General features: G+C 41.1%; 2 protein-coding genes and 1 long non-coding RNA gene across 6 annotated transcripts in view; 1 reads left to right on the forward strand and 2 right to left on the reverse strand.

The window, feature by feature from the left end:
* Positions 1-4,292, reverse strand: part of fam222ba (family with sequence similarity 222 member Ba) — a 31,925-nt gene extending 27,633 nt beyond the window's left edge. Inside the window, exon 1 of one of the 4 annotated variants that reach the window (XM_039777421.1) lies at positions 4,150-4,292. The gene's annotated coding sequence lies outside the window, so the exon portion shown is untranslated. The other 3 variants (XM_039777419.1, XM_039777422.1, XM_039777420.1) reach the window with 3 other exon arrangements.
* A 6,053-nt stretch (positions 4,293-10,345) lies between these two features.
* On the forward strand, positions 10,346-17,414 carry eral1 (Era-like 12S mitochondrial rRNA chaperone 1). Its single transcript, XM_039777426.1, is given in 12 exon segments — positions 10,346-10,578; positions 12,201-12,359; positions 12,517-12,644; positions 12,751-12,828; positions 12,926-12,972; positions 13,081-13,142; positions 13,293-13,405; positions 13,989-14,146; positions 14,148-14,292; positions 14,460-14,609; positions 15,663-15,743; positions 17,052-17,414. Coding segments are annotated over 12 exon segments (1,350 nt in total). The 5' UTR covers positions 10,346-10,472; the 3' UTR covers positions 17,175-17,414.
* Positions 17,415-19,272: 1,858 nt separating this feature from the next.
* LOC120543973 lies at positions 19,273-20,017 on the reverse strand. Its single transcript, XR_005636418.1, has 2 exons — positions 19,900-20,017; positions 19,273-19,648 (listed from the first exon to the last, which is right to left on the reverse strand). It is a non-coding gene; the product is annotated as an uncharacterized LOC120543973 (long non-coding RNA).
* Between the last annotated feature and the right edge of the window lie 6,553 nt (positions 20,018-26,570).

Below are 26,570 nucleotides of genomic sequence, written 5' to 3' on the forward strand. Positions count from 1 at the left end.
GTCTATTAGGATTACTTAAGAGTGATGTGGGACTCGCCTGGCAACCTCCTATTACAGAGGGTTGGTATTGGTGGTGGAGAGTGTCAGTGGAGGGTCAGTGATCCGATTGAGGCGGCCTTATCTTGTGCCATAAACGGATAACGGTATCTGCCCTACTCTTCTGCTGTTCCTGTGTGATGGAGGTGGATAAAGAACCCTGTTGTCTCCAGTACCTCCGACAAGCCTGATCAGACAGATGCTGGCCTAAACCAAGCCTTGTTCCTCCTGCTGCTATGACTGCTGTTTTTGCCGTGAATGTCACCGGGAGGCTTAGATTCTTTCCTGATTGCCCTCAAGCTGAAGACACAACAATTTCAGAAAGCCCTTTGGTCTTGGGGTTTGTAACTTCAGGTTGCAGCACTCCCTGGCTTTAAGCCTCGGGTTTTCTGATTACGCAAACTACCCAGCAAGAGTAGGGCTTTTTTGCCCTAATTGGACCTGCCGGCTAACATGCAAATCCATGCAAAAGAAAAAAAGTCACAAAGAACACAAAAATTCAGCAAACAAAGACACAAAGTGTATCTTAAAATCAGGCTTAGCGCCTGTAGTCATTAAGCACAACATAAGACAACCCATGTGAACAAAACTAAATACCATCCCAGCTAACCCACAGCCTGAGCCCTGCAGGTCAGTCCCTTGTTCTCAGAGGTATCCAGAAGTTGCCCATGGATGTCCTAGTAAACACCTTAACTGGATGCATCATGTGGTCCCAGTTCTCAACTGCCAGCGTGGCCTGCGTTTGACCCTCACACTGGGTCTGCTGACTTTGACACAAACCAAACATCTGCCTTTTGTCTGAAAACAGATTCTTACAGCCAAGACGACATTGGGTGGCCTCACAGAACGTCTCTCCAAGTGGTGGGTGGCTGAGTATCGGCTGACAGCTGCCCTGGTGACTGGAGGATTGAAAGGTGGAGCCGGCTGGCACATTATTGGTACCTGGGATGTCTCTGCCCTGCTGTCCGGGACAGGGGGTCAGCCTCATTTAGCAAATGGATGATATTCAACAAATGCAGCTCAATCTAAAACTACTGGGGTGAGGAAAATAAAAATCTGATATGCACATCAAATTCCCAGACAACACCTGCAAGTGATTTAACATACACAAGCCCCCGCTGGAATATGAAAGGAAGAAATGGATTGCATTGAGAAGAGCGTACCGTTACACATTTCCAATTCAAGTACCGTCTCTAAAATGCTACATCAAATGACTGGCTTTGAATAAACCAAAATGAGCCTCAGCCAAGTGGCTCATTCCAGCACAGAAAAGCATTGCATCAAAAAATGTGCTGGTTAGTCGAGCCATTTCACAGTCAACAATCACAGAATCAGGATTGTTACTAATCAATGTATTTTAATGAGCACCCTGTGAATCCCAACAACAGCTGAAACATAAAAAAATGTGCTCAAGTTCTCTGGTTCACTCTTTGTACCTTGTGATCTGTTATTCATAGTCTTGCTATGAAGTCTCTAAGAAATAAAGCAGAGCTTTGATGTTATCCTCTTATTACTGCTGTCTGAGATGAGCCTAATGTTGGGAATCAGATCATTTGGCTGTCACGTGGAGAACCTTCTGCAACACAGAAAACCCGGGATTCAGAGTAAGGTGCTCAGAATGATTGATTTTGCTCTGTGAAACCAATTATCACTCACTAATATCTGCTTTGCCATTTGCTCACAAGAACGTTTGATACAGTGAGGATAGTATCTAGAAAACTGTGTGGGCGCGCATATTACATTCACACTGAACTCTACTCACTAGTCTACTTTAAAATGTACCTTAAATACGTAGGTGTGTATGTTCTCTACGATATGTATTTTTTCTGCAGTAGTGTAACATCGTCTACAGGCAACGCTAGACTGAGAGGCTATAGCAGCCAAGACGCTAAACAAGTATTTTAGAGGTAATTACGCTCCTCTGCCCACAATGTAAATCAATATGTCCCAATATATCTGTCAGCGGTTGGCTGAAAGAAAAGAAAAAAAAACAAAGCAACTTGCTTTCCTGTCAAGTTGCCCTCAGCAAAGACTCTGGGTTTGCGGTGACAGGTCAAAGAGTCAGCACATGACTCACTGGCAAAGGAGGAGAGACACTTTGAAAAGCCATGCAGAGATCTAATTAACACATGCATTCAAGTGGTATTTCAATTTGGCGCGACGCTGTAATTTTCTACAATGCTGACCAGCAGGACATGAACAAACTAACCAGATGCTCCTGACATTTGGGCTTATCTGCTGCCATTAGAAGTAAGATCTAACACACAAATCAGACGTCAATAAAAGTAAATACATACATACTTTCTTTTCTGATACTACGCTGTAAGCTACTGCAAAATCTATACATTTACTGTTGTCACAATATCTCATGGTACCTTTGAAGCAAATTCTCATTCTTCTACAACTGTCAGAATGCTGTCATTAGAAGCGGACTGCATTTTACAGATGGGAAGAGGCTTAGCAGTCATTTGTTTTTAGGACCTAATTAATCTTCATTGTGCTGGGACAGATAGCACCCCAATGCAAAAAGGGTTCATTCTACACGATAATTGCAGGGAGTCTAGGGGCCTGAGTTTCCCAGACAACAAGGTCTGAAATTTAATTATCTGCTCTTTGGAAAATGTAGGGGTAGAAAGCTACATTGCCAAACTGCACTTTTGGGCAAGTAATGTCAAGGATCTTGTTTGAGTAAGCACAGGATATCACTGAGCACATCCTCCCTGCTGCCATTAACAAGACAGTGTCACCTTTGTTAATGTAAAGGAAATAGAATGGCTTCTTTAACATAACGACAGATTTATTTGAAAAATTGTCATGCAAATGTAGACTAAACAGTTTTCATGTCTCGACATTACTCAGTTTTGTCATCTTACCATGTGCAGAGTAAACCCGATCACTTCCATAGTCCAGTCAGTCACAGGAGGGTTGCTTTACTGCGGTTTTTTAATCATATCCGTCAAGCTCCATGACATTATAGACCGACTACAACAATAAAGCCAGACTCAGAGCGGCCAAAGACAACACGGACAGGCTGTGGCAACATTAACATTCCGCCGTGTAAAGATCAGGATTGGAGGGGGTGAAACATCGATAGGATCCCATTAGTTAAGTGTGCCCTTAGGTTACCTGAAATTTGATCAGAGACAGACCTTTTCCTTCCAGACACGAAGCATTAGACGCTATGGCAAAAAGCTGCTCTCCTCCTCTGAAACTACTCCTCCTCCTCCTCCTCCTCCTCCTCCTCCTCCACCTCCTCAGCGGTCGAGGTTGTGCGGCAGGATCAGGATGAGCCCGGTGACGTCAACCTTTTGTTATCACCTTTAACACTTGCCTTTGCAGGTGGAAACACTTTCCTCTGCCTTTAAATTGAGAGGTGCTATTTGCAGACACGCTGCGAGCGAGGAGCTCACACAACGTTTGTATCACAAGTGAACACGACTGACACTCTAAATATGGATATATGTATGCATGTCTATACGAGTATATCGGATACTAGCAGTGGTTGACAACTTAGCGACATATATACCATACTTTGAATAGCATAATATAACTTCATCCGCAGCTGGCTTCTTCCAGGAAAGGAACTTATCATTTCTCTTTGAGGGGTGACACAGAACTATCTGCATCATGTTCATGGAAATCATAATGATGAAGATGTAATCATGATGATGATTTGGCAAGCAAAGGGAGCTCTGCTTAATCCTCACTGGTTGTTGTCATAATGCAAAAAAACAACTAGCTTAACAGCTCTACTACACAAGCACAGTTTCATTCAGGTAACACCAGCTTTGAACAAGAATGTACGGCTCCTTTAGTGCCTGAATAAACATGGTTGCCTCATAAAAGACAGTTAAGCCGCGAGGGTTTACAGTAGCTATACAGACAATACAGGGGACCAGCACAGTAGCTATAAACCTGCATGTTGCCAGTCAGTGTGCCAGCTGACTGCCTAGGCTCCTGGCTAGCTAACCTAGCCAGCCAGTCTGAAACATACACAGTCCCATTGTTGCCTTCGTAAGCTTTCCTAATATGTATGCCACAATTTGAGAGGATGTCACACAGTGTCGGGCAGCAGCCGTGTTATCAAAATACAACTACTTACTCTCCGTTTACCTCTGCGAAAGGCATCGTTTAGTACGTCGCCATGGTTTAAAACAGACAGATTTTCTCCCGTTGCCCTGCGCTGCCGAATCACTGCTGGCTGGCTGCTGCTGTCTGCGGCAGCAACTTCTGGCGCATGCGCAGTAACTGGGACCGTTCCAGACTGCGATGTGCGCTACGCAGGACAGCCGAGCGGTTTAAAGGTACAGTCAGTGTGAAATTTAATTGGACGTCTAAATATTTGTAGGAGGTTTGCCAAGTGGGAGGTGAAATTGGTGAAATAACATGTTAAATCATTGTGCCAGCTGTAGAATATCAAAATACATGCAAAACTCTAGCAAAATAATAGTAAAAATACTGATAATTTCATGGGGTGTTATGGTGCTAAATCAGCTTTGCAAATAATGTGACCAGAGCTGGAAAGTAACAAAACATATTTAGTCAAATACTGTACTTATGTACAATTTGGAAGCACTTAAATTGAGTATTTCTACTTATCCTACTTCTAATCTACTATATTTCAAAGGGAGATATTGTAGTTTTTCTTTTATCAGAACAAGGTACATTGAAAATATTCAGTGACAAACACTATTAAAGGCTTTGATTTTTCAATTTTTCCACATACAGATTCCCATCCCAACACAACAACCCCAGAAGCACAAACATAAATAAATAAATAAGAAGAAGAAATTAAAAAAAAGGGGTCCTCAAATTACTTTAAAGAGGGAGGAGTATATTCTTTTCAAAATAGTTTATTAAAGGGTCCCATTTTTTGTAAAATGTTCTGGTTGATCCCCTGAGAAAATATTTAAGTTTTTCAGTTTTTAGAAACATCCTTAGATCACTAAGCCATGATGACATATTAGGTGGATTGTGTGATTTCCACTCTAGGAGAATTCTTCTTCTAGCTATTAAAGTGGCAAAAGCCAGGGAATTCTCTTTATTTTTAGTTATTTGGGAGTCGTCACCTCTGACTCCAAACAGAGCCATTATTGGGTTGGGCTGAATTCTTAATTTAAAAGCTGAGTTTAAAATCTCAAAGACTAAAAATCCAATATTGTCTAAATTTAGGACATGACCAAAACATATGGGTTAGATCTCCCTTTGATGCATTGCAGCGGTCGATATTGTACTTTTTACTCTGCTAGATTGATTTGACAGAGATGTTATTAGTTGGCTCCACCTTGCCTAGTTATGACATCAAAATGCTGTTTAGCCTATATGTTAATGCACTAATAATAATAATAATAATAATAATAATAATAATAAAATAATAATCCCATCATATCATATATACAAATTTAATATTCTGAAAGAGGCCATTCTGGATAGTGAGTACTGTACTTTCAGTATATTTCGCCAACAATACTTCCATACTTTTAGTTAGGCAAAATTGAATACAGGTCTTTTACTTGTAAAGGAATACATTGTGATATTGTTAGGACCTGAATACCTCTTCCACAAATTTAATGTGAGTGCAATTTAAAGTTCACCCAAAACCTGAGATATATTCTACAATTTGTTTTGTTTTTAACAATTAGTAATTCTTCTCATTGCACTTAGACAGACAAATGACAGAAAAGTCAATGTTCTCAAGATCAATAACACTGTGTTCCCCTCATGATTCACACACAGCTGCACAGAAGACGAAACTCAATTATCCCAACCTTTGAAGATGAGAGTGTATGATGAATTCTTGGGTTGTAATAAAGTAATGATGTAGCATTTAGTAAGCAATAATGGGCTTAATAATGGGAAAAAAAACCTAAACATGTCTTAATAAGGTACTTAGCATCACAAGATTCTCCGAGATGATAGATGATTTGAGTTTTGATGATGATGATGATGATGAAGATGAAGGTCTAACATTTTGCTCTAGAATCTCCCATAGGTGTTCAGCTGAGATGACCTGGTGGCTGTGAAGGCCAGGGCCTATTCACATAATTTTCATACTCATCAATCTAGTCTAATCTTGTATTCAGTGAGCCAGTGTGCCCTAAGGAAGCATCTGCATTCATTCTAACTCATTCAAGTTTTTCCTTATCTCTCCAAAAGTAACATTGATAAAGATCACTTGTATGTATATTATTTTGAGCAACATGCCAAATGTTGCCTGCAAACCAGAACATGAAGCCTAAATCACTTGTGTAGTTAGCAGGGATACCAAAAAATCAATTTACTTCCATTTTTTTGGGTCGGTGACCGTGTTTTTTGAAAGCATTTAAAACCGACACCATCTGCATGGCTCTGTACCACTAGGGGTATGTGGGGAAAATATTGTGATTTGGGTGAACAGACCAAAAAACCCCACTGAGAAACCACCAAATTAGTGTCAAGGATGTCACAAATCTCTAACACATTCAGTCATGTATATGGTTACCAATCATTCTTTCTTGCATCAACATCTTCTGTTTACCTTTTTAAAAAAATCCAGCTTGTCTATGCATTTTACTGGCCCAAATGTAATACTCATCTGGTACACGGGCACAGGATTTTTGGGTTGTATTGCTCTTGCATTTTGCATCATTGTGCTCTTCACATATTGTATTATGAATCTTGTTGGGAAAGATAAAACCCAGGGAGAAGACTCCACGGTCAATAGTGTCACATGCTTTGTGATTTGATGAAAGGTTCTATTTGTGCAGCCTGATGTGTATAGCTCCCTAATCAAACACTTATATTTCTGTGACAACTAAAATAAATTACTCAATTTCAACCACCCACCTGCCCTCTCCACAGTATTGATATCATTTTATTACCAGAGAGAGACAGATGGACAGCACTGCATATTGTGGCAAGTTATGGGAATGCTGGAGAATGTGTGCTTGCAGCCATATCTTGTCAGGTTAGAACCTGCACAAAAGTAATCAAATAAGATGATGAGAGAGAAAATTACACAAGTTTAACTCCACAAACAGTTCAGATATAAAGCATTGTGAAGGATAACGCCACGGCCTGGGTTCCAGATCGGACTGGGTTTATTATAATACTCCAGCCAATTTAGGGCTGCAAGCTTCACTTCCCCCATCATCAGCAAGTGAAAGAGGGGAGAATTTGGTCTGAAAGCCCAATCACACACAGCGCTCTGAGTCCAGCAGGTGGGGAAGTAGCAGCACCAGGCTCCATCATGCAATAATACAAAGTTAATGATGCAGAATGGTGCCTTTCTCCATACCAAAGAAGACGTCAATACAGGATGTTTAAGAACGCTGTTCCTAATTACGCTTTTTAAATTCACCGCTGATGTGATTGCTGATTTCAAAGAGAGGCACTATTGATCCACTTCACAGACAAGTCCCATCGATTGCAGGTCTAGAATGAATCAAAGTTTGTTTTCCCTTTATCTTCCCCACTGAGCGAGAGATTGTACAATCAGAGCATCAGTGTGACCTATATGAGTAGTTTGGGAGCTAAATCACCTCTTTTAAAAAAAAAAAAAAAAACAGCCTGCATGAGCAAGGGCGTTTGGAGCCGTGGTTGTTGAATCCAGGGACCTCGGAGGACCTTTGGGGCATCACGTAAGACCTAAATGTTAAATCTCACTGTTTTTTTCATTTATCAAGTGTGGAAATTCATCCATCCACTCATTAATCTGTGGGATCCTTTACAAATATCTTATCCGCGTTGGAGTCCTCAGCATGAAGAAGTCGCTGTTTTATAGACAGTCAGCCAGCTGTGCAGCATCACGCCTCTCACTGCAATCAGCGGTGATGGAGTGATGGATGCTCCGACGCACTGACAGATTTTTCTTTCCCAACCCCTGTTAACATGCCCCATGGCTCAAGCTTATTATTCTATGAACTTTGTTATTCCTCATGAGCAGCCAGATCTTCCTATTAGTGCACAGGCTGCCAGTTATTGCATATCTAATCCCAGCTAGTGTGTATTAGCAAATCAACAAGAGAGGCTGCCAGTGCACAGGCTGATGTGGCAGAAAGTCTGACATCACCTGCAGAAAAAAAAAAATCTACATATTCAGGGAGATTGGAGGTACTCCCTATCAATACAAAGTGTTCTGTTAGAATTACAGAAAACAAGATTGATTAGGAATCAACAGTGCACTGAATTGCAGCAGCAAAGGGAGGTTTTCCATCACACCATGCTGAATCTCATTGGCAAGTGCACTTCAAAATGGCAAAGTGGGCTACAGCTTATGATTAACTGATCTGCAGGCGAAGCCTTTTTGTCTTCTTTTTTTTTTTTTGAGAGAGAGAGAGAGAGAGAGAGAGAGAGAGAGAGAGAGAGAGAGAGAGAGAGAGAGAGAGAGAGAGAGAGAGAGAGAGAGAGAGCTCTTTCTGAAGGCCAAAGTTAATACAGTCATAGAAAGAACTCTGATACACTCCCACGTGAAATGGCCATGTGAGGAAAGCCCGGAGGGAGAAAAGGCCTTGAATGAATTTGAGAGGAGAGAGAGAGGGAGAGTGGGAGGGAGGCAGATAGAGAGAGAGTTCAAACATTACTGATCCTCAAATATCCTTTTGGTTTCTGGTTCAATTGGAATTCGGCAGTAAGTGTCTGCTAAAAGCTCCATTTTTGTTGCCCTTCCATTGCTGCTGAGCTTTTAGAGTTAGATGATGACAGATTGTGAGCTACCTGATATCCTTCATCATCCTCCAGTGGTGGGGTTTGTCTCGCCCCGAGCAAGTCCTCGAGGACTAACAAACAGCCGGCGTGTTTTGATGGACTACAGGGAGACATCTGCTGTGCCTGGCTTTGCCATACAGAATGAAAATAACATGTTACAGTAATCAATCAATATGCAAACGGTGTCCTTTTAGCCTGCTGATTAACCTGACAGACTTCATGGTTATCAAGTCATTATATCAGCCTGTCATTGTGAATTAGCACTGAAGAGCTAGAGGGTGGGAGTAGGACAGCATGCATAGTTTTCCTCAGGTCGGCATATTGCTTTAAGCGTAGATGTTCGCTATAACCTCAACAACATTGTCACAACTGTGCTTCGAGCACCCTCGGGGATATGCTCGCTTCTGTGTTCTCAGGAGACAAGAGGAAAAGAAAAAGTCTGCACAGTGCAATCTGATTTGTGGTTATAGGCGCATCATCCCTCACAAAGTAATCTAGAGAATTTCACCCCAGCCAAAAGATCCTTTGAGCGCTGTCATCCATTATAAACTGTGAGTTGCTCATGTCGGCAGATGTGTGTGTGCATTGTGATGAGCTGATTTGGAATTGCCATTGGCTGATTTTAGTCTCTGAATATCTTACCTGCTGTGGACAGGTGGCTTCAAAACTGGGACTGCAGGGTCGGGGGTCTTCCTGGGAGTTACAGAGGGTTTGCTGCAAAATTATGAATTAGATGTCATTATTTTAGATATTAATGTACATGTACATTTCAAATAACCATGTGATTATTTTACATGTCAAAATGCTTTTAAGACCATTTTTGTCTGATGATGATTTCCTCTCTTACTCAGCTTCTAAATTACATTATCTTCTATCTCATTCCTTAGACCCTTATTTTATTTCTTTCATGGGTGTTTTGCTCTTATTTTGATCGAGGAACTAAAGCTTATTCTAATGGTGTAGTCTTTCTTTTTGTCTCAAGTAGTTAACATGCTTTTTGGTAATGGGTGGGAGGATATAGTTAAAAAAAAACTCAGTCAGAGTCACTATCTTCTTTTGTTTGTAACTTGAATTTTGTATCGTACGGTTTTGCTCTTCTTAAATACATAGTTGTTTAAATAAGGTAGTTGCTGCTTTCTGTTTATTCCACCCCCACCAAAAAAGAAAAACGCCTCCCCCCACCAAAAAATAAATAAATAAATTAAATTAAATAAAATTAAAAAACCGCCACTGCCACACCAGCCGCCTAGATAGGAGGAGTGTAGGCACATATTAACGTGTAGGCTACATGTAACAATGTTCATGACTGATATCGTTCGAAGTGTGCATTGGTAAATGGTTGGTTTAGATGAGTGTATATGTTTAGGCTATATGTCGTGAGTCAAAAATAAAAATAATAATAAAAAAAAAAAACACTGACTGAAGTTGCGTCAATCAGGAGACATTTCAATGTGTCCTCCTGTTGACAAAACTCGTTAAACCGGGGAGTAGTCCGTGAACAAATTGGTATTTGACTTTAAAACCTTTTGTTACGGATACTGGTAGGATGGAGGGACATGTTGCAGTTGGCACATCGGTCGCCATGGGGCGGTGTAGCTTCCACTCGAACCTCTGTGAGGACCCTCTTCATAGCGGAACACGTTTCTCTTTGGCCAAAGCAACATGGTTTCACCCTGTGGCCAATGTGAATGTAAACAAGCGGCTCACCTCTGAAGCGACAAATACTGTCCTACCATCTGAGTCAAAGCTCCATGGCTTTCAGAGTGTGTAGTCGGTTTTTCAGAGACTCCGCCGTCCTCTCCAGACTGGTCGTCGTGTCTGCTCGACAGGAAAGTGCGTCATGGCTTCTCACAGCGGGTCAGTCCCAAACAAGTGCCGAACGGCTGCTCGTCTCTTTATTATTTCTCAGCAAATACAAGAAATTGGGCTGCTAGTAAAAGCATGGGATAAATACAAGCTCAGTCCAGTGGCGTAGACTGACGTTTAAAGGGAGCACGGCGATAAAAATAAACCCGGGCACCTCTTTGCTTTTCTGAGGCACATACAATCAGCTAAAATGTTAATAAAATGGTATGCTGCTTTTAATTACCATCACTGGCCCTTTTTCACAGCAGACATTTTGACTTGTCATTGTAGGAAAAGCACAGCTGAAATTGATAACCTTAACGATGGCTCAATTCCATCAAGTGTCCCAGTGAGCTATTTCAGTGAGTCAGCATGCACACTACCAGGGCCTCTCCTAAGTGGAATGCAGCCATCATTAATGGTTTTGAATACACCTGTCAACATGTCTGCCGTGAGAAAGGTCTATAACGCCCGTGTCGTCCGAGACGATGTGTGGAATGGTAGACAGGGTATTACAGGCAGAATAAATGACAGAAAATGACTAGCTACATGTGAAGTGAAAAAGTTGTGATTTTCTCCTGTGATACTCCTGGGACTTGTGCAAGACACTGCATCAGCCTGGCAGAATTTAAAGTCTCCCTTCCACTCCCAATGTGTGTTTTACTTATTGTTAATTCGCTTGGATGTTTGCGCTTCCCTGTGCACAATGGTGTACGTACTGAGTTTGACACCATAAACGTTGTTTTTACATTCATCTGCTGAATGAGGACCGTTTCGCTGTGCTAACCTTAAAGAGTACACACAAGCTGGTTTTTGTGACATCACAAAGGCCAATCATGGGCCAATAATGCAACGTACTGTACAACAACAAACTGTATTTTTCAAGGAGGGAGAAGGACTGGAAGTCATTTGAGGTAATTAGGCAGAGTATATTTATATGTCTGAAGGGGATCTTTTCTGAAGATTTGTCAGGCTCACATGCTGGGTTTGAGTGGGTCACCCTATACCACATCCCTGCATTAGTTTGAACTAGGGCCACCTATTTTCATTATGGAGGCAATCTATTTTTTCTAACTAATGAAATAGTCATTCAGTCTATAAAATATTTATATTTTAAAATGGTTAAAGCTGTCCATCGCAAGAAGGTGATGTCTTCAAATTGACCTTAGCGATATTTAACCTTTATGTAATTTACAATACTGTAATAATTAAAAATAGAGAAAAGTAGTAAATCTTCATTTTTTTCTTGATAAATGACTCAAACAATTAATCGGATATCAGAACGATTGGCAGTTTTCTGGCGATTGATTAATCTGCTGATCGATACTATTCATAATAGCAAAAGTACTTTTTTAGCAACAAGCAGACTTTCACTAAGCTGTGTCAGTTATGTGTAAAACAGTGTTACAGCATTCACAGTAAAGTTTCTATGGTTCCCAAATGACTACTAAATCTGCACAATCACTCCATAATGAATCACAGATGGTTCTGTGATTAATTTAATGAGTTTTTGAGGAGAAACATCTGAATGCAATATTATGCTGTGTCATATTAACATCCAAGTAAGCACAATTAATCAGTTACCTTGCAGTCCTGCTGGCAGCCAAGTGACGGAGATGTTGATTTCTTTACAGGAAACGCTGCCTGCAGCCGAGGAGGGAGGAACACATTTATCTTCACTCCTGCTTGCTTTATTACATCGGAGGCATTTCTCAACAGACTGATGAAAGGCAAAGCAGCCGAGGCAGACGGCAGTTTTTATCGCCTTCCAGCCTCAGTTCCGCCGGACAGCGGTAATCAGACCACTGCCTCAGAGATTTACATCACTACACTCATCTGATCATTCGGGCCCAGCCTTTTTCCAAATTCTGCCGACGTCATCCTGCCATCAATCTGATCTAGTTTTTATTTTTATTGTCTGTCTAATGATTTGTTTTGTGTGTTTTTCAGGTGAACAATTATCTTTGTTACTGAGACATCCAGATCAGCCTGACAAGCCAAAGGTTTTAAAAGTTGCCATAATAGGTGCCCCAAATGCTGGGAAGTCCACATTGTCCAACCAGCTCCTTGGCAGAAAGGTATTTGTCTTAAGTGTCCTTTTCTTTAAACCTACACGCTATAATAGATCTGAGGAGGAGAATGAGGTGGCGGCCATTTTGTAAAGCCAATGATTATTTCTTAAAGGTGTTTGCTGTTTCCAAGAAAGTACACACTACGCGGTCACGTGCCCTGGGCGTCCTAACAGAGGATGACACACAGATAGTAAGAACTTTCTCATGTCTCCTATCTATGTCTGTTATTATGAACAATGCTATTTTAAAAAAACAAAGTTTAAAACATATGTGTGTGTGTTTTGTAGATTTTACTGGACACTCCTGGTCTCACCACTGTATCAAAGGTCAAAAGGTGCCTTTCTTTTTCTTCTTCTCTTTTCTTTTTTCTTCTTTCTTTCTGTAGTCTACGTGCAGTATTATTATACAGTGTAATCTATGAATGGGCCCTCTGTTTCCACAGACACCAGCTGGAGAAGACTTTGCTCGTGGATCCCTGGAACACAGTCAAAGAAGCCGACCTAAGTATGATATAAATTCACTCTGAGCCTTTTATTAGTTGAACCTGAGCTGCGCTTCTCTTTTTGCAGCTTTCGTATAACAGATCTAACACTAGGAGTGAAGTATAGTGCTGAGTTTCAAGGGGTTTATAATTGGAACTGTGTCCATTCCCAGTGGTAGTCTTGGTGGATGTGGCGGACAGATGGATGTGCAGCAGGCTTGACCTGGAGGTGCTCAAATGCCTGGCCCAGCACCCTGACACCCCTGCAATCTTGGTCCTCAATAAGGTATTCTTCCACAGAACGATACTGGTCGGGCACTGTAGCTTTCTGCAAACTTTACTCTGCTATTTGTGGGACTATTTACAGGCGCAGATTAATCAGCTTGGTGTTCTAGTATTTACAGCAGCAGGCAATTCAATTTTATTTATAGTGTCAAATCACAACAGACGTTATCTCAGGACGCTTTACAGATAGAGTAGGTAAATACAGAAATATGACTCGTAATACTTATAGCAGTGGGTATAATGGAATGATGACAGTGTATGTGAAATCAAGTCAAAATAAACTAGAAGAAACATGTCACTCAGTGTGCAACAGTGTGGCTCATTGATGTGTTTATAATAGTTTTTGGACAGCAATGGAACTCTATGAGGAATACGCTATTTCAGGATTTGGATACGTGAGCAATAATTAATTAGTATAGGAGGATCAATTTGTTGTTGGTTTTGGTCTTTTCGTGGGATCTGTAGACAACCAGAAAAATATAGAATATCACCAGACCTGAACATTTCCCAAAACATTCAAAGAAATGTTCACCTGCACTGAAGAGTCTTACCGATGTCTTCACTGATGCTCCTCTGTTTTCCAGATAGACCTGGTTAAGGCTAAGGACAGGCTGCTGGATTTCACAGCAGAGTTGACGTGCGGAGTGGTGAACGGACGCAGAATGCGGATCAGGCCAGTGATCAAGCCTCCATGGGCTGAGAAGAGGCCAGAGAGGGAGTCCGAGTTGCCGCTGGACGAGGACCGCGGGGCCCGAGGGCAGCGCTGAGCCAAACTCTGTGCTGAACAAAGAGCAGCTGAAGGCGCTGAAGAGCCGGCAGGGCTGGCCGCACTTTAAGGACGTCTTCATGCTCTCCTCTGTGGACCGAGATGACGTGGAGACGCTGAAGGTACACGTCAGATTATGGTCACAGCAGGGACAACTGTGAAGTATTTTATTTTTTTAGGTTTATAAGAAAGCTCAACTTCAGTATTGGTCTCATTTCTGTTTTTGTATCAATCAGAATCAATCATTTTATTCAGTGAAAATAAGCTTTCTTTTATTTCGTTGTCGAAGAGCTACTTTATGGCTGCGGCGAAGCCAGGATCGTGGCAGTACCACAGTGAGGTCCTGACGGACCAGAGTCCAGAGGAAGTCTGCGCCAACATCATCCGAGAGAAGCTTCTGGAGTATCTGCCCCAGGAAGTGCCCTATTCAATGACACAGGTGAACCGATTTGGCAGGGACACTCTGAGTCACACGTGATGATAAGCTGACAGCTAACTGACTACACCCATCACCTCTCACTGCACTGACTCTGTGGCTTATTTAAAGCCATCCATACTCCCGTTCACTCTACACGCTGACATGTGCTTTGATGCAGCTTTTGGCCCCAGCCTCCATCTGCTTCACTTTTGCTTTTCACATGCACCCTGGAGGGCCATTTTGTATACGCCATGTCCCATTCAGGGCATTATTTCCATTGCTCTCTGCGTGTTATTTATCATGTTGGTCTGTATTAACTGCTACTGTAGAATTCCTGCATCCACAGGCCACACCATCAAGTCAAACTGTATTACATTTGTTCATTTGTTATGGGTTTCTGTCAAACTAACAAACACATGAATAGACATTGCAAAGCACTGGACACTTAGATATCCCAGTCAGGCTCATCTGGAGGACATCTTTAATACACATGCAAAGAACTCTGGGATATGTAGTAGTGGTCACTGCTCTAAGCCAACAGCTGGCTTCCACATTGACCAACACTTTGACTTTTGTAGAAGTGAGTACATTTTTCTGTTTTGTGATTTTAACAATTTTTTAGTTTTTTAACAACATACAAAACATACGGCTCGCTACATGAACACATCGGCCCCCCCCCTCCCTTTCGTCATCACCACCCACCCAGACAAAAATCAAGAAAAGATGACACAGTAACTACAATTTTCAAGACCATTCAACAAAATGGACAATAAGCCGTAATCGAAATAAACATAGGACAACACCATAAGCCCATCTTACACGTCTTTCCCCAGCAATGAGCTTCTTAGGAGTCCTCCAGAAAGCGCAGGTACCTTCCCCATTTTCTAGTGTAGACATCCAATCTGGAGAACCGTTTATATGACATATTTTCAAATGCCGCCACCCTAGCCATCTCACAAGCCCCCTCCTGGGTTGACGGCACCCCTTCCTTCTTCCATCCTCTTAAAATAATCTGTCTGGCTATCATTTAACTAGTGAGTACATTGTTAATGTATTTAAATGTTTCTGTTTCAGTCTGTTGAACTCTGGCAGGAAGGAGAAAATGGCGAGCTCAATATTTCTGTCAAACTTTATGCCAAGAAAGATACTCATATGGTAAGTGCTCTCCACACATTTCTGTTTTTTTTTTTTAAATGTGTTTTGTGTTAAAAAAAAAAAAAAAAAAATTCAGGTAAGTCGATTGAGAACAAATTCTCATTTGCAACGACGACCTGTCACATTCACACAGTTCCCCATTCATTCCTGGAAGCTGCCCGGTCCAACCACAGTCTGATCTGCTGGCCACTGAGCAGCTCCACTGGAGCGGTTGGGGTTAAGGGCCTTGCTCAAGGGCACCTCAGTGGTGCTAATGAGGGAGGGCGCTGCTCTTTCACTTTCCCCACCCGGTCCCAAGCTCGCTTCTTAACCACTAGGCCACCACTGCCAAGAAATTTAATTTGTTGTTTTTTTTCAATGTCAAGGGACGTATATCTAAGCCTGCAAAACATTTTTTGTTGTTTTAGGCCCTTTGTTATCCCGATCAGGACACTGAAATGTTTTGTCCCGTTCATCAGTTAGATGTAATAGGAATGCAGCATGAACAAACTGCTCAGTAAGAGATACCACAGTGTGTCGGCCCTGTGGCAGGGAAGCGCGTGACTGGAGGAAGTGAAATCTTTCCCTCCACCTTTAGCCTCTCTGATGGCTTCTGATATTTATTTGCCGTCCCCATACCTCCACATTCCTTTTTCCTTGTGTTTTTAACTTGTAAATATTTGAGTAGCCTTTCTCAATCATACATATTTGATGTGGCAAAGAATATCTGAAGCTACATCTGTGGTGCCGAAATGATTCGAGGCCAATGACCTCCCAGAAGACTTGACTCAGACCATTCTTTAGCTTTTACATTCAACACAGGAATGACTCCAGAACTGTACATCGGGTAGAACTCCCAGGGACAATTGACCAAAGAGATCAAATCTATTTTATCAATATTTTCTGGTACTATCTTATCCATTATATATATATATTTTTTTTTGACTACATCTAAAATGACTTTTTTTATTTTGAGATTTTGAGCTCAACGCAATCTTTTACAATGCCTCAGTGAGGGGGTAAAAAGAGTGTATAGGTATTTAAATGAATTATCCATACAAGAAAATGCAAATGCACAATATAATAAGCATATTTTATCAAAAAGGTTTGCCAAGTTCTTTGTTAGGTTCTGATTTTAGTTATTTCTGCTCAGATGCTCCTGCAATCACACCGTTGTAAAACAGAATACAGTTTGCATGAATACAGTTAAGGCATATTTCACATTAAGAAGTCATTTTGTAAACCTGCATTACTCAAATACACAAAATAAAACCCATGGCCCTGTCTATTCACTGGTGCCTGATGTTGCTGTATTTCCTGTGTCTACAGAGGATGGTGATAGGCACAGCCGGCCAGATGGTAGCGCGGATGGCCCGAGAGGCTGGTGAGGACCTGAGCCACGTCTTCCTGAGGGAAGTGAAGCTGAAGCTTTCAGTCAAGCTGAGGAAGTGAAGAGGATGGACGGACTTTAATGATGAAGAGGTGGAAACTAGGGCTGCACAATATGTTTGTTTTTTATCATCATCCTGATATCAACTGGTGTAATAATAAACACATCGCGAAAGACACTCAAAGAAACATTAATAGGAAACTTCACTTTCAAATGTAACTGTAGATTATTTATTTTTTAGTGGTGCCTTTTTATATTCAGTTCAATGTTCAATTTGTTCAATAAAACAATGTTAGAAATGATTTCCTTTCATTTATTTTGAATTCAACACGCAATTTGTTGTATTTTAGCAGAGTACTGAAAGCAGCAGAAATGCAGAACTGAGTACACTTCATTATCTGTTTATGTATCGCATGTAATGTCGTTATCGCGATATTCATCAACATTATTGCATATTTTCCTCATATCGTGCAGCCCTAGTGGAAACAGATTCTGCTGGATTTCAGATGACTCTGTGCAAAGGACGGACCTGAAGAGTGGAACAAAGGATAAGATCTCATCATGACTCAGCCTGTGGAACTGTGAGGTGGCATATATCCACGGTGCCAGAGCTCCCACTGAGACGGACCTGTTAGAACACACGTGTCAAACTCAAGGCCCGCGGGCCAAATCCGGCCCCTTGCAGATTTTGATCCGGCCCGTATATCAATTTAGGTTCACAATACATTTTGGCCTGCCTAGTTTTTGTAGCTATTTCTGAAGTTTTTGTCACTTTTGCAGACGCTTTTGGTACTTTTTTTTCTGATGTTTTTGCCACTTTTTCTGACGATTTTGGGGCCTTTTCTGGTGTTTTTTTTCCAATGTTTTAGTTGCTTTTTACGTCATTTTTTTGTCACTTTTTTCTTTGACGAGTAAGTTACTTTTTTGGGGCTCTTTTTTTAAGAGAGAAGACTATATGAGACACTGCAATAATCCAGTAAAAGATCCTTGACTTTTTCGATGAAATAAGAGCATGTGAATAAACTAAACATGTCTGGCCCTTGATGTCATTCTTAGTTTCCAGTGTGGCCCTCTGGGAAATTGAGTTTGACACCCCTGTGTTAGAAGGACAGAAAGAACTCTTAATGTTGACTTGCATCCTTACATGCCGTCTCATAAGACATTATTAAAGATTTGTATGTAGAGGCGTTACCTATAGGGTGCTGTTATTATGGTGGGGGAAACCTGAGGGGTGCCCCGCTACTTTGAGGAAATTTGACACATCTAAATCACTAGTGGAGAAAACATGTCCCATTAAAAACAGCTTAAACAAAATAGAATTATCGGCATTTATTTAGCAAAGACGCATTTTAGGCAACAAACATGACACAGACTCTCATCAAATGGATGTTTTGACACAAGTTCTTCAGCGTGGCTGAGCAGGTTTGGCGAGCTGTGAAAAGGCCGATGGTTTATCTTTGGCTCTCAGAGCTTTTTACTTGGCGGACGCCTCGCGCCTAGCGGGACCTGCACAGTCATGTTCACTCAAATGTCCCTGATGTACCATCCACCCCCGTTCCCTCCACTCCCACATCACTTTAGCCTTCTCTACTGCCTTTGAAGTGTGGCCATCCATCCCTGCGACTATCACTTTCTGTTCCGCTGCTTTCTTCCCTTTTTCTCTCTCTCCTCCTCCCTCTGCTTTTTTGGCTCTTATAAAGCCCAGCTCTGCCCCCGAGGGCTGAATTGTCTCCCTAATGGATGGCAAAATGGAGCACTAACCTGATGCTAAAATGGGTCAGATAATGGTGATTGGATTCATTCCCTGCTGCCTGAGAGTTAACTCGGCGGTTACTCTATCCGGGCCATCTTGATGAATAACCAGCTAGTGGCCTCAAGCGAGGGCGACAGGAGGGAGGGAGAGGCCTTGAATGTCTCACAGAAGCTGTGTCAGCCCCTCAAGCTCTCCCTGCTCTCTGCGGCGGCTGCTTCCCAGTGATTAGATAAGCCCGTTGCACAGCAGAGATCAGCACTTAGACAAACCAACTGCTGCTTGAAAATATTACAGCTGACGTACGTCAGCCGGCACATTAAAGTAATCCTTCAAACACAAGATATTTAGAATGCTCACACCCTGATTTAGATGTGTTTTTGCCAAAAATAATGAGGTATAGTCTTTCGTTCGGGAGCCATAAACTTTATTTTACATGCATCCACAAGTACGTCTCAAAGAATGGGATCTAAAGATGTCTTGGATAACACATCAATCACCAACTTCCTCCATCCTCCCGCTCCAGATGACATTGAGCGAGGGCCATATAACCCTTACCATTGCTGAAACTCAGTAATGGTAACGGTTTGACGGCCCTCCTCTGCAGCGTGTGCGCGGCCTACCACAGTCACTTAGGCGTTATAGTGCCGGCAGGGGGGAATGAAACCCTGGATAGTACATCATCTATACTGTAGTGTCTCTTTAATAAACTTACAGTATAAGATGATATCCTGTCCAGGGCACAAGACAGAACAGTAAGCAGCGAGTTCCAGCCGTGTTTGTAACCTGCGAGGCAAAATGTAGAAAACTCAGTGACGCATACAGTGAAGGTTAATGTCAGAGGGTAAAGATGCTATTTAAAAAAAAAAAAAGAAAGAAAGAAAGAAAAAAAAGACATTCAGTGCCAGTCAGAAGAAAATTCCCTTTTTACTAAAGTGTAATATTAAAAAAAAACATCCTTTTTCCTGCACCAACAGCTGCAGAGCCATGAAGCTCCATGAGGCCTCAGAGACTTCCTCTCTGTATTACACACTCACCTTTTTGCATGCAGTGTGGCAGTGACATCTTTCACGCCCCGCTGACACTATCCATCACGTGTTCCTTTTTTTTATGGCTGCTATGTGTCCACGTCTGGAGCTCCTAAACTGGTACGCCTGCTGGGCTCTGGCACTTAAAGGCCCCCGGGCTCATTAGCATACTGTGATGACATCTGGGGTGGACCAGACAGCACAGGGTGAACTTTTTCCTTATCTGGTCCTGACCTGATTGCCTCTGGTATAATGATTGCCCACACCCTTATTACACCCTGCTGGACTTTGCAGAAAAATTACATCCCCCCCCCCAACTGCATAGACACTTATTTCAAATGAAAACTGTGGCCAGAAGCAAGGACCTATGCACAAAAAACTGTTTGGAGAAAACGTCTTTTATCCATTCATTGACATCACAGGAATACGTTCATTCATTTACCTTTTTTAAATTATTTACAATGTCGTTTTGTCCCAAAGTTGATTTTTATACATGGATCGGTTTGACTTAGCCGCAGCAATGTAAATGCTTTCCTAGAAGCACTCAATATGTCTCATATTTTCCCAAATATTCTTCACGGCCAAACCCCTTTACAGAATTTAGTTGTGAGTTTTGACCTTTCTCGGTCAAACGTGTAATTAAAAGAACCCAGCAGTGAGCCAGTGAGTCTTCATCATCTATTAAAAAGCTTGGAGCTTTATCTCACAATGCGGTAATACATCCTCTGAATCTCATAGCCCTTGGATTTATGCGTGATGGTTTCATGGATTGGAATTTAATGCTGCGATATGTCAGCTGATGTCATGTTATCTGACTTATTAAACTCGTTTTCATGCGCTCAGCTAGATTCCAGGACGTGGAGAGCTCAGATCTGTTTTTTATTGGATATGTCATAGGGACACCGCACGTCAAATTCACAGCATCAAATGATGCCTGGACTGTGATAACGGTGCAGTTTGTCTTTAATCCCTGACAGTTTGTCCCTTAAATAATAGAGGGGGGTGGCTTTTGCTCTCTTACCTTCTGCTAGAAACTCTGGAATCTGGAGAGAAAGCTTGTGTAGTAACGAAGTAGTGATGAATGTACGTGCTCCAACACCAAGTCATTAACATAGAAATATCCACAGCATACTCACGTCTTCCACCTCTACTTTAAGGTCAAGTTCATTTATCACAGTTAGTGTAAAGCTACAGAGGGACAGGGACTCTGCTTCTTCATATTCTAACAATTTGCCAATGGTGCAATTCAGTAGCCACGTTTTTGTTTATGGATGCTGTGTACGAACTGGGACATGTTCTTCAGCAAGGTCCGATTTAGGTGGGGCATGGCAGTTACCATGGCAACGCACTCCCTAGTTAGGGCGTGGGAGCTGGTTCGGGGTGTGAGAGGTCCTCCTGTAGGCACAGATAAAGATGGAGGTAGGACTATCTGGGCGGTTGGGTTTTCACTCCAACTCTTTATCTGCTGCAGAAAGGCAACACTGTGCCTACAAATGGCCATTTGCGTTCATAAGATAAGTTTTTTTTGTTTGTTCTTCACCACATGTAGAGACAAAAAGGGAGGAAGCTGTCGTCACGCAACAGGTCGGTTTTATTCAGAGTAATCAGGGGAAACTTGTTGTTGGTGGGGGGGGGGGGGGGGGGTTGGATTAAAACTGTTTAGGTGGTCAGTTAGGGGAAGGGAGAAAAGCTTTCTCTTTATTTGTTTCTCAAGCGAGCAGTGAATGCAGTCGTAATGCCATTGCATCACGTACAGTAGTCTCTACCACGCTCGCCCAGCCCAGACTAACAACAATACAACACTGTGGAAATACGTTTTTATGTAAGCATAGGTCAGTGAGAGTCGGGGGAAGGGAGGACATTATTAAAGAGTTGATTTTGATAATCCCCCCCCCCGGGGCAACATGAGTATCTGGAGTTTCTTTTTTCATTTGAAGTGAAAATGTGAACCTTTTTGTCCAGTGTAGTCGGTATTAAACCTCTGGCCATGAGTAAGAATTGTCAGGAAGTTAATGCCTCTGGGACATGACCAGTGTGAGCGTAAAAAAATGCTTATTTCACACTTATTTCTTATTTATGGTAAACAAAACAACAACTGGCATTTATAAATTAAATTATATCACACCACGGGCAACTCCATACAGAAGATGAGCGGTGGTGAAAATATAATAAATATAACATTTACCAATGTTGAGGTACTGGTGTTCTACTATGCTACTTCACACCATTATGTATGGAATGTTAATTGCAAAGAGGCTGATTTTAGGGCTTTGGAAGTCAGAAGCAGTGCCACTCTTCAAGATGTGGCTAACAAAACTCACCTCTGTGTTACATAATGGAGAAAATCCGATATGGCATGATGGACAGTCTTAAAAAATTCTACAAGACTTGGCAGCCATCTTGCTCAATTTGATGGAGACCTTGAACAGTTGTGAGATTCACAATACGCCACTCGCCTCTTCTTTGATAAACTCAGTTTTTTATTTTATTTTAGAGTATCGGTGATGTAGCAGTACATTTCATTGTTTATACGCCCAAGGTTTTTTGTTTTTTATTTTTATTTTTTTATTTTCTCCTTTTCTTTTCATGTTGGCACACTATTTTACTCCTAATCTTTGCCTTTTTGTATTATTCTACTTTGAAAACACTCAATAAACATATTGAAAAAAGAAAAAGTATGCTACTTTATACTTCTACTCCTACATTTTAGAGTGAAATATTGTACTTTTGACTTCACTACATTTACCTGACAAGTGTAAATACTAGCTACTTTTGATATGAAGATTTGACATAAAAAAAAAAAAAAAAAACAAATGATGTGGCCGGGTTGACTCGTGTACTTGGAGGTTTGTGCCTCAACGCAGAGGTCCAGGGTTCAAGTCTGACCTGTGACGTTTTCCTGCATGTCTTCCCCCCTCTCTCTCTCCCCTTTCTCACCCGGTTGTCCTGTCAAGTGGGGGCGGAAAAGCACCCCAAAAAAAAAAAATAGTGATAAGTTTATAAAATCCAATACATTGTAAGAAGATAAACCAGTGGTTCCCAACCTGCTTGTGACCTCTTAGAAGAAAAAGCTTACAGAAAAGTAAAAAAAAAGGATTGAATATAAAGTTGTCCAAAGTTTTTCCTCATTAATTATTATTAATTATAACATTAATCATCTCTCAAGCTCTCAGATTGATCTTGTGACCCTGACTAAAGGAACAACTTGACTATTCTTCCTAACTGTATATAAAGAAGTTCAAACTAGCTCCACCTCAACCAGTTACAGCAGTAAAATGCTGCTTACACATTGACGCATCAGTATCAACATTATATTATAATATATCAGTCACAGGGTACACGTTACTGCAGAACTAGTGTTTAACATTTTGTGATTGTACTTCTGTAGGATTTTGCAGGCAGGCCTTGGAGTATATTTACCTTATTGTATGGGTACGTTGACTTCATTCACCGCTGAAGACGAGTTGTCTGATAGAGGGACCGTGTACAGTAGGCCGTGCGCACAAGTGAAAGTCTTTTCTAAATGAAGTGTTTTAGTGTCTATGTAGGGACTGGAGCTGAGCAAAGATTTGGGAGTTCAAGAATAAACTGGACGATCAGGTCTCCATTTGAATCCATTCGTGCATTTTGAGCTTGATCAACCAAAGAAATGTGCTTGTAATCAGTTATATGAATCAATGTGTTATCGCAATTATTATTCATAATAGGCTAGTAGAAGTAGTAGTGGCACTGGAAGTAGTTGTAGTATTATTCATAGGTTTTATGGTTTGTTGCTGGACTATCTGTGTCCTCTGTTAGAGTTTGTGAGATGACTGCCCTCTTCATATGACATATGACATATGTCATATGTCATATGTTTATCATGTATAACTGTCTCTGGGTCAGGCTGTACAGTCATGTCCTCTATCAGCTGTCCAGATCAGCTGCAGCGGGACATGACAGTTCATTCCGACTTCAGACAAGACAATACTGACATCAAAGCCTTACTTTTAATGTCTGTGTTCCCTATTTATACGGACTAAGCACATTAATCAGCATTTCTGTAAATGTGCCAGCGTTAGCGAGCCAGTTCATTTCCACACTGCAGTCCTTTGGCGAGATGCTCCACAACTAATGAAGTGACTGATTAAGAAACACAAACAGCACAGTAAGATGCCAAAATGACAACAATGGCAACAAAGTCAGCCCTCTCAAGAAAGTGCCTAAACCATGCAGAAGAACAGGAAGCAGCCGAACAATAATATGAATGCACTATTCAGTATATGTAGCCGTGCAAAGCAACTTGCACACATTAGTCAATGCAGAGCAGCATTAGGGAACTAGACATTAAGCACAATGTTACCAACCTATGATAGCAATCATAATAAAATGCTAATAACAATTGTTAAAGTCATTGAAATAGTAACATTACACATTAAACATGCAAGCACAGTCATAACTGAAGCATAATGCCACATTGTTAATGAAATACGAGTAAACAAAGGGCTGGCCCTAGACTTTTGGGGGCCCTAAGCAGGATTTGGTTTGTGGCCCCCCCCCCTCATCGTAATGTGTTGCAGACATAATGGATACACAATAATTATATACATATCACAATGTAAACCCAAACAGTAAACAGTGACTGAAAGGATTAGGCTGAAACAAAAGCTCATATATGTGTATCTATGTTCTCATCGATTAGATCCACCCACCTCAAAGGAAAAGGAAAAGAAATACAAAACAAAAAAACAAGATAGTAGCAAAGAAACAAGAAAATTAACCACATATGTAACCCTCAAAAATAGCATTACAAAGCATTTTCTTAAAAACCAAAAGAGAGTTGCACATTTTTTAATTTATTTTGGCATAGTTCCATAATTTTACTAGACTGGGTAAACCCAGCCCGATGTGCCGGTGATTTGATTTCTCCCTGCAGCTCGGGCTGGAAACCTGTACGTTTATCTATCCTGCTTCCGTTACAAATTTGCGGGAACCAATCACAAACTGGCTTACCCACCTGGCGCGCTATTGGCGGGTTTAACACGATGACGATAGAGAAGCGACCAAGCAGCTTCTTGTTTACATTCAACAAGGCGGCCACCGAAGCGCAGCAACCGTTGATGCCGCTGTCGCTGCTACGTCACCCAGATCGATGGTCTGATTGGTTGAAGGACTATCCAATCACGTACAGAGTCATTTGAACTAGGCCCGTTGATCACGCCTCTTGTGCAGTAGAAACTACAGAGCATGTTCAATTTTAAAAGACTGAGCTTGGTCAGGTGATAGCCAGACTATAATTTTACCTCAACAATAGAAATACATCTCCGTTTCATTTCTTTGTTTACTTTTTAAAAAGTAAACTTAACAATACCTCTCAAATCATATTTAATTTCATATATTGAGAAAAAAACAACTTTTGGATACAGTATGGAAGGGATGCATTGGATCAGTTTTCCAAAGGCCAGTGTAACATGAGAATAGGAACCAAACCAGTCTCTCCCTCTGAGCTGTTTGTTTTGTCACTATATGTTGATAAAAATGGCACAAAATGTTTTTGTTTAGGAAGTTCACTTTTTTTTTTATTATCGTCTCATGTTCATTAAAAAAAGAAAAAATCTTTTCTAGGCAGCCCCCAGAGACCAGATCGCTTAATGGGTTGGCCAACTCTAAGTAAATATGTCCATACATACCCAAGCCATGCATTATATTTGCTATATCATTAAATATGGATAACATTTTGAGGATATGTTTTTACCTCTCACCAGCATCCTGACCTCTGATAATGAGGAAGTCCAGCTAATTGGAGGACACATTTGTTCCTGCTCACCCACAGCTTTCCATCTCTACCTTAATGTTAATTTTACAATACTACGTATTGAACAATATTCAGTACGTTGTGCTAGTTTTCTCCTCAGATGCCAAGTCAAGCCTTCCAAATGTAATATTCTGTAACAGACAGACAGCGAGGCCAACAGGAAGTGGTATAACATTTATTGTAGGGCGGCACACAACACAGAATAACATGAACACATGCTTGAAATGCCATGCTGGATCAGTCTTCCAAAGACCAGTGTAACATGAGAAGCCACAAAAAAAAAATCCACAATATAGTTTTAATAGAGATTACAGATTATTTCCAGACGACAGATGAAGACAAGAGTTAAGGCGCAGGTCTATAGTGTTTGGTCACATTCTCCTCTAGAATGCCCCATGGAGCAACAGAAAGTTGCCTCTATTCTTAGACAATGCAAATCAAAGTCATTTTGGCACACAATAGAATGGCCAAAATAAGGAACTTAACAGACTTTAAGGATGTCTAGATTCCAAAGGAAAAGATGTTGAATGCTACCCAATGCTACATTTCTATTTATCATCTACCGATCTGTGTTCCTCGGTGCATTTGCAGTACAGAATGTTGTCAAGTACATAAAACAGCAAAGGTAGAAAGAGGAAAACTTACAGCGGAACACTACATATGTGTAGTGTTTACACATTCTACAAATCAGCCTGTTTTACAGTAAATTCATGAAAGGATATCCCATACTTCCATGTGTATGATTAATAGTCAAACTGCACACTTAGGTATAAATGGCCTCTTTATTATACAACAAAAGGCACTGAGCAAAGAAACATCTACTTTTCTAAATAAAAAAAAAATAAAAAAACAGAATTACAAAGTAAAATACTAAGTTGTTAACCAT

Source organism: Perca fluviatilis, chromosome 16, assembly GCF_010015445.1.
Source record: "Perca fluviatilis chromosome 16, GENO_Pfluv_1.0, whole genome shotgun sequence".
NCBI lineage: Eukaryota > Metazoa > Chordata > Actinopteri > Perciformes > Percidae > Perca > Perca fluviatilis.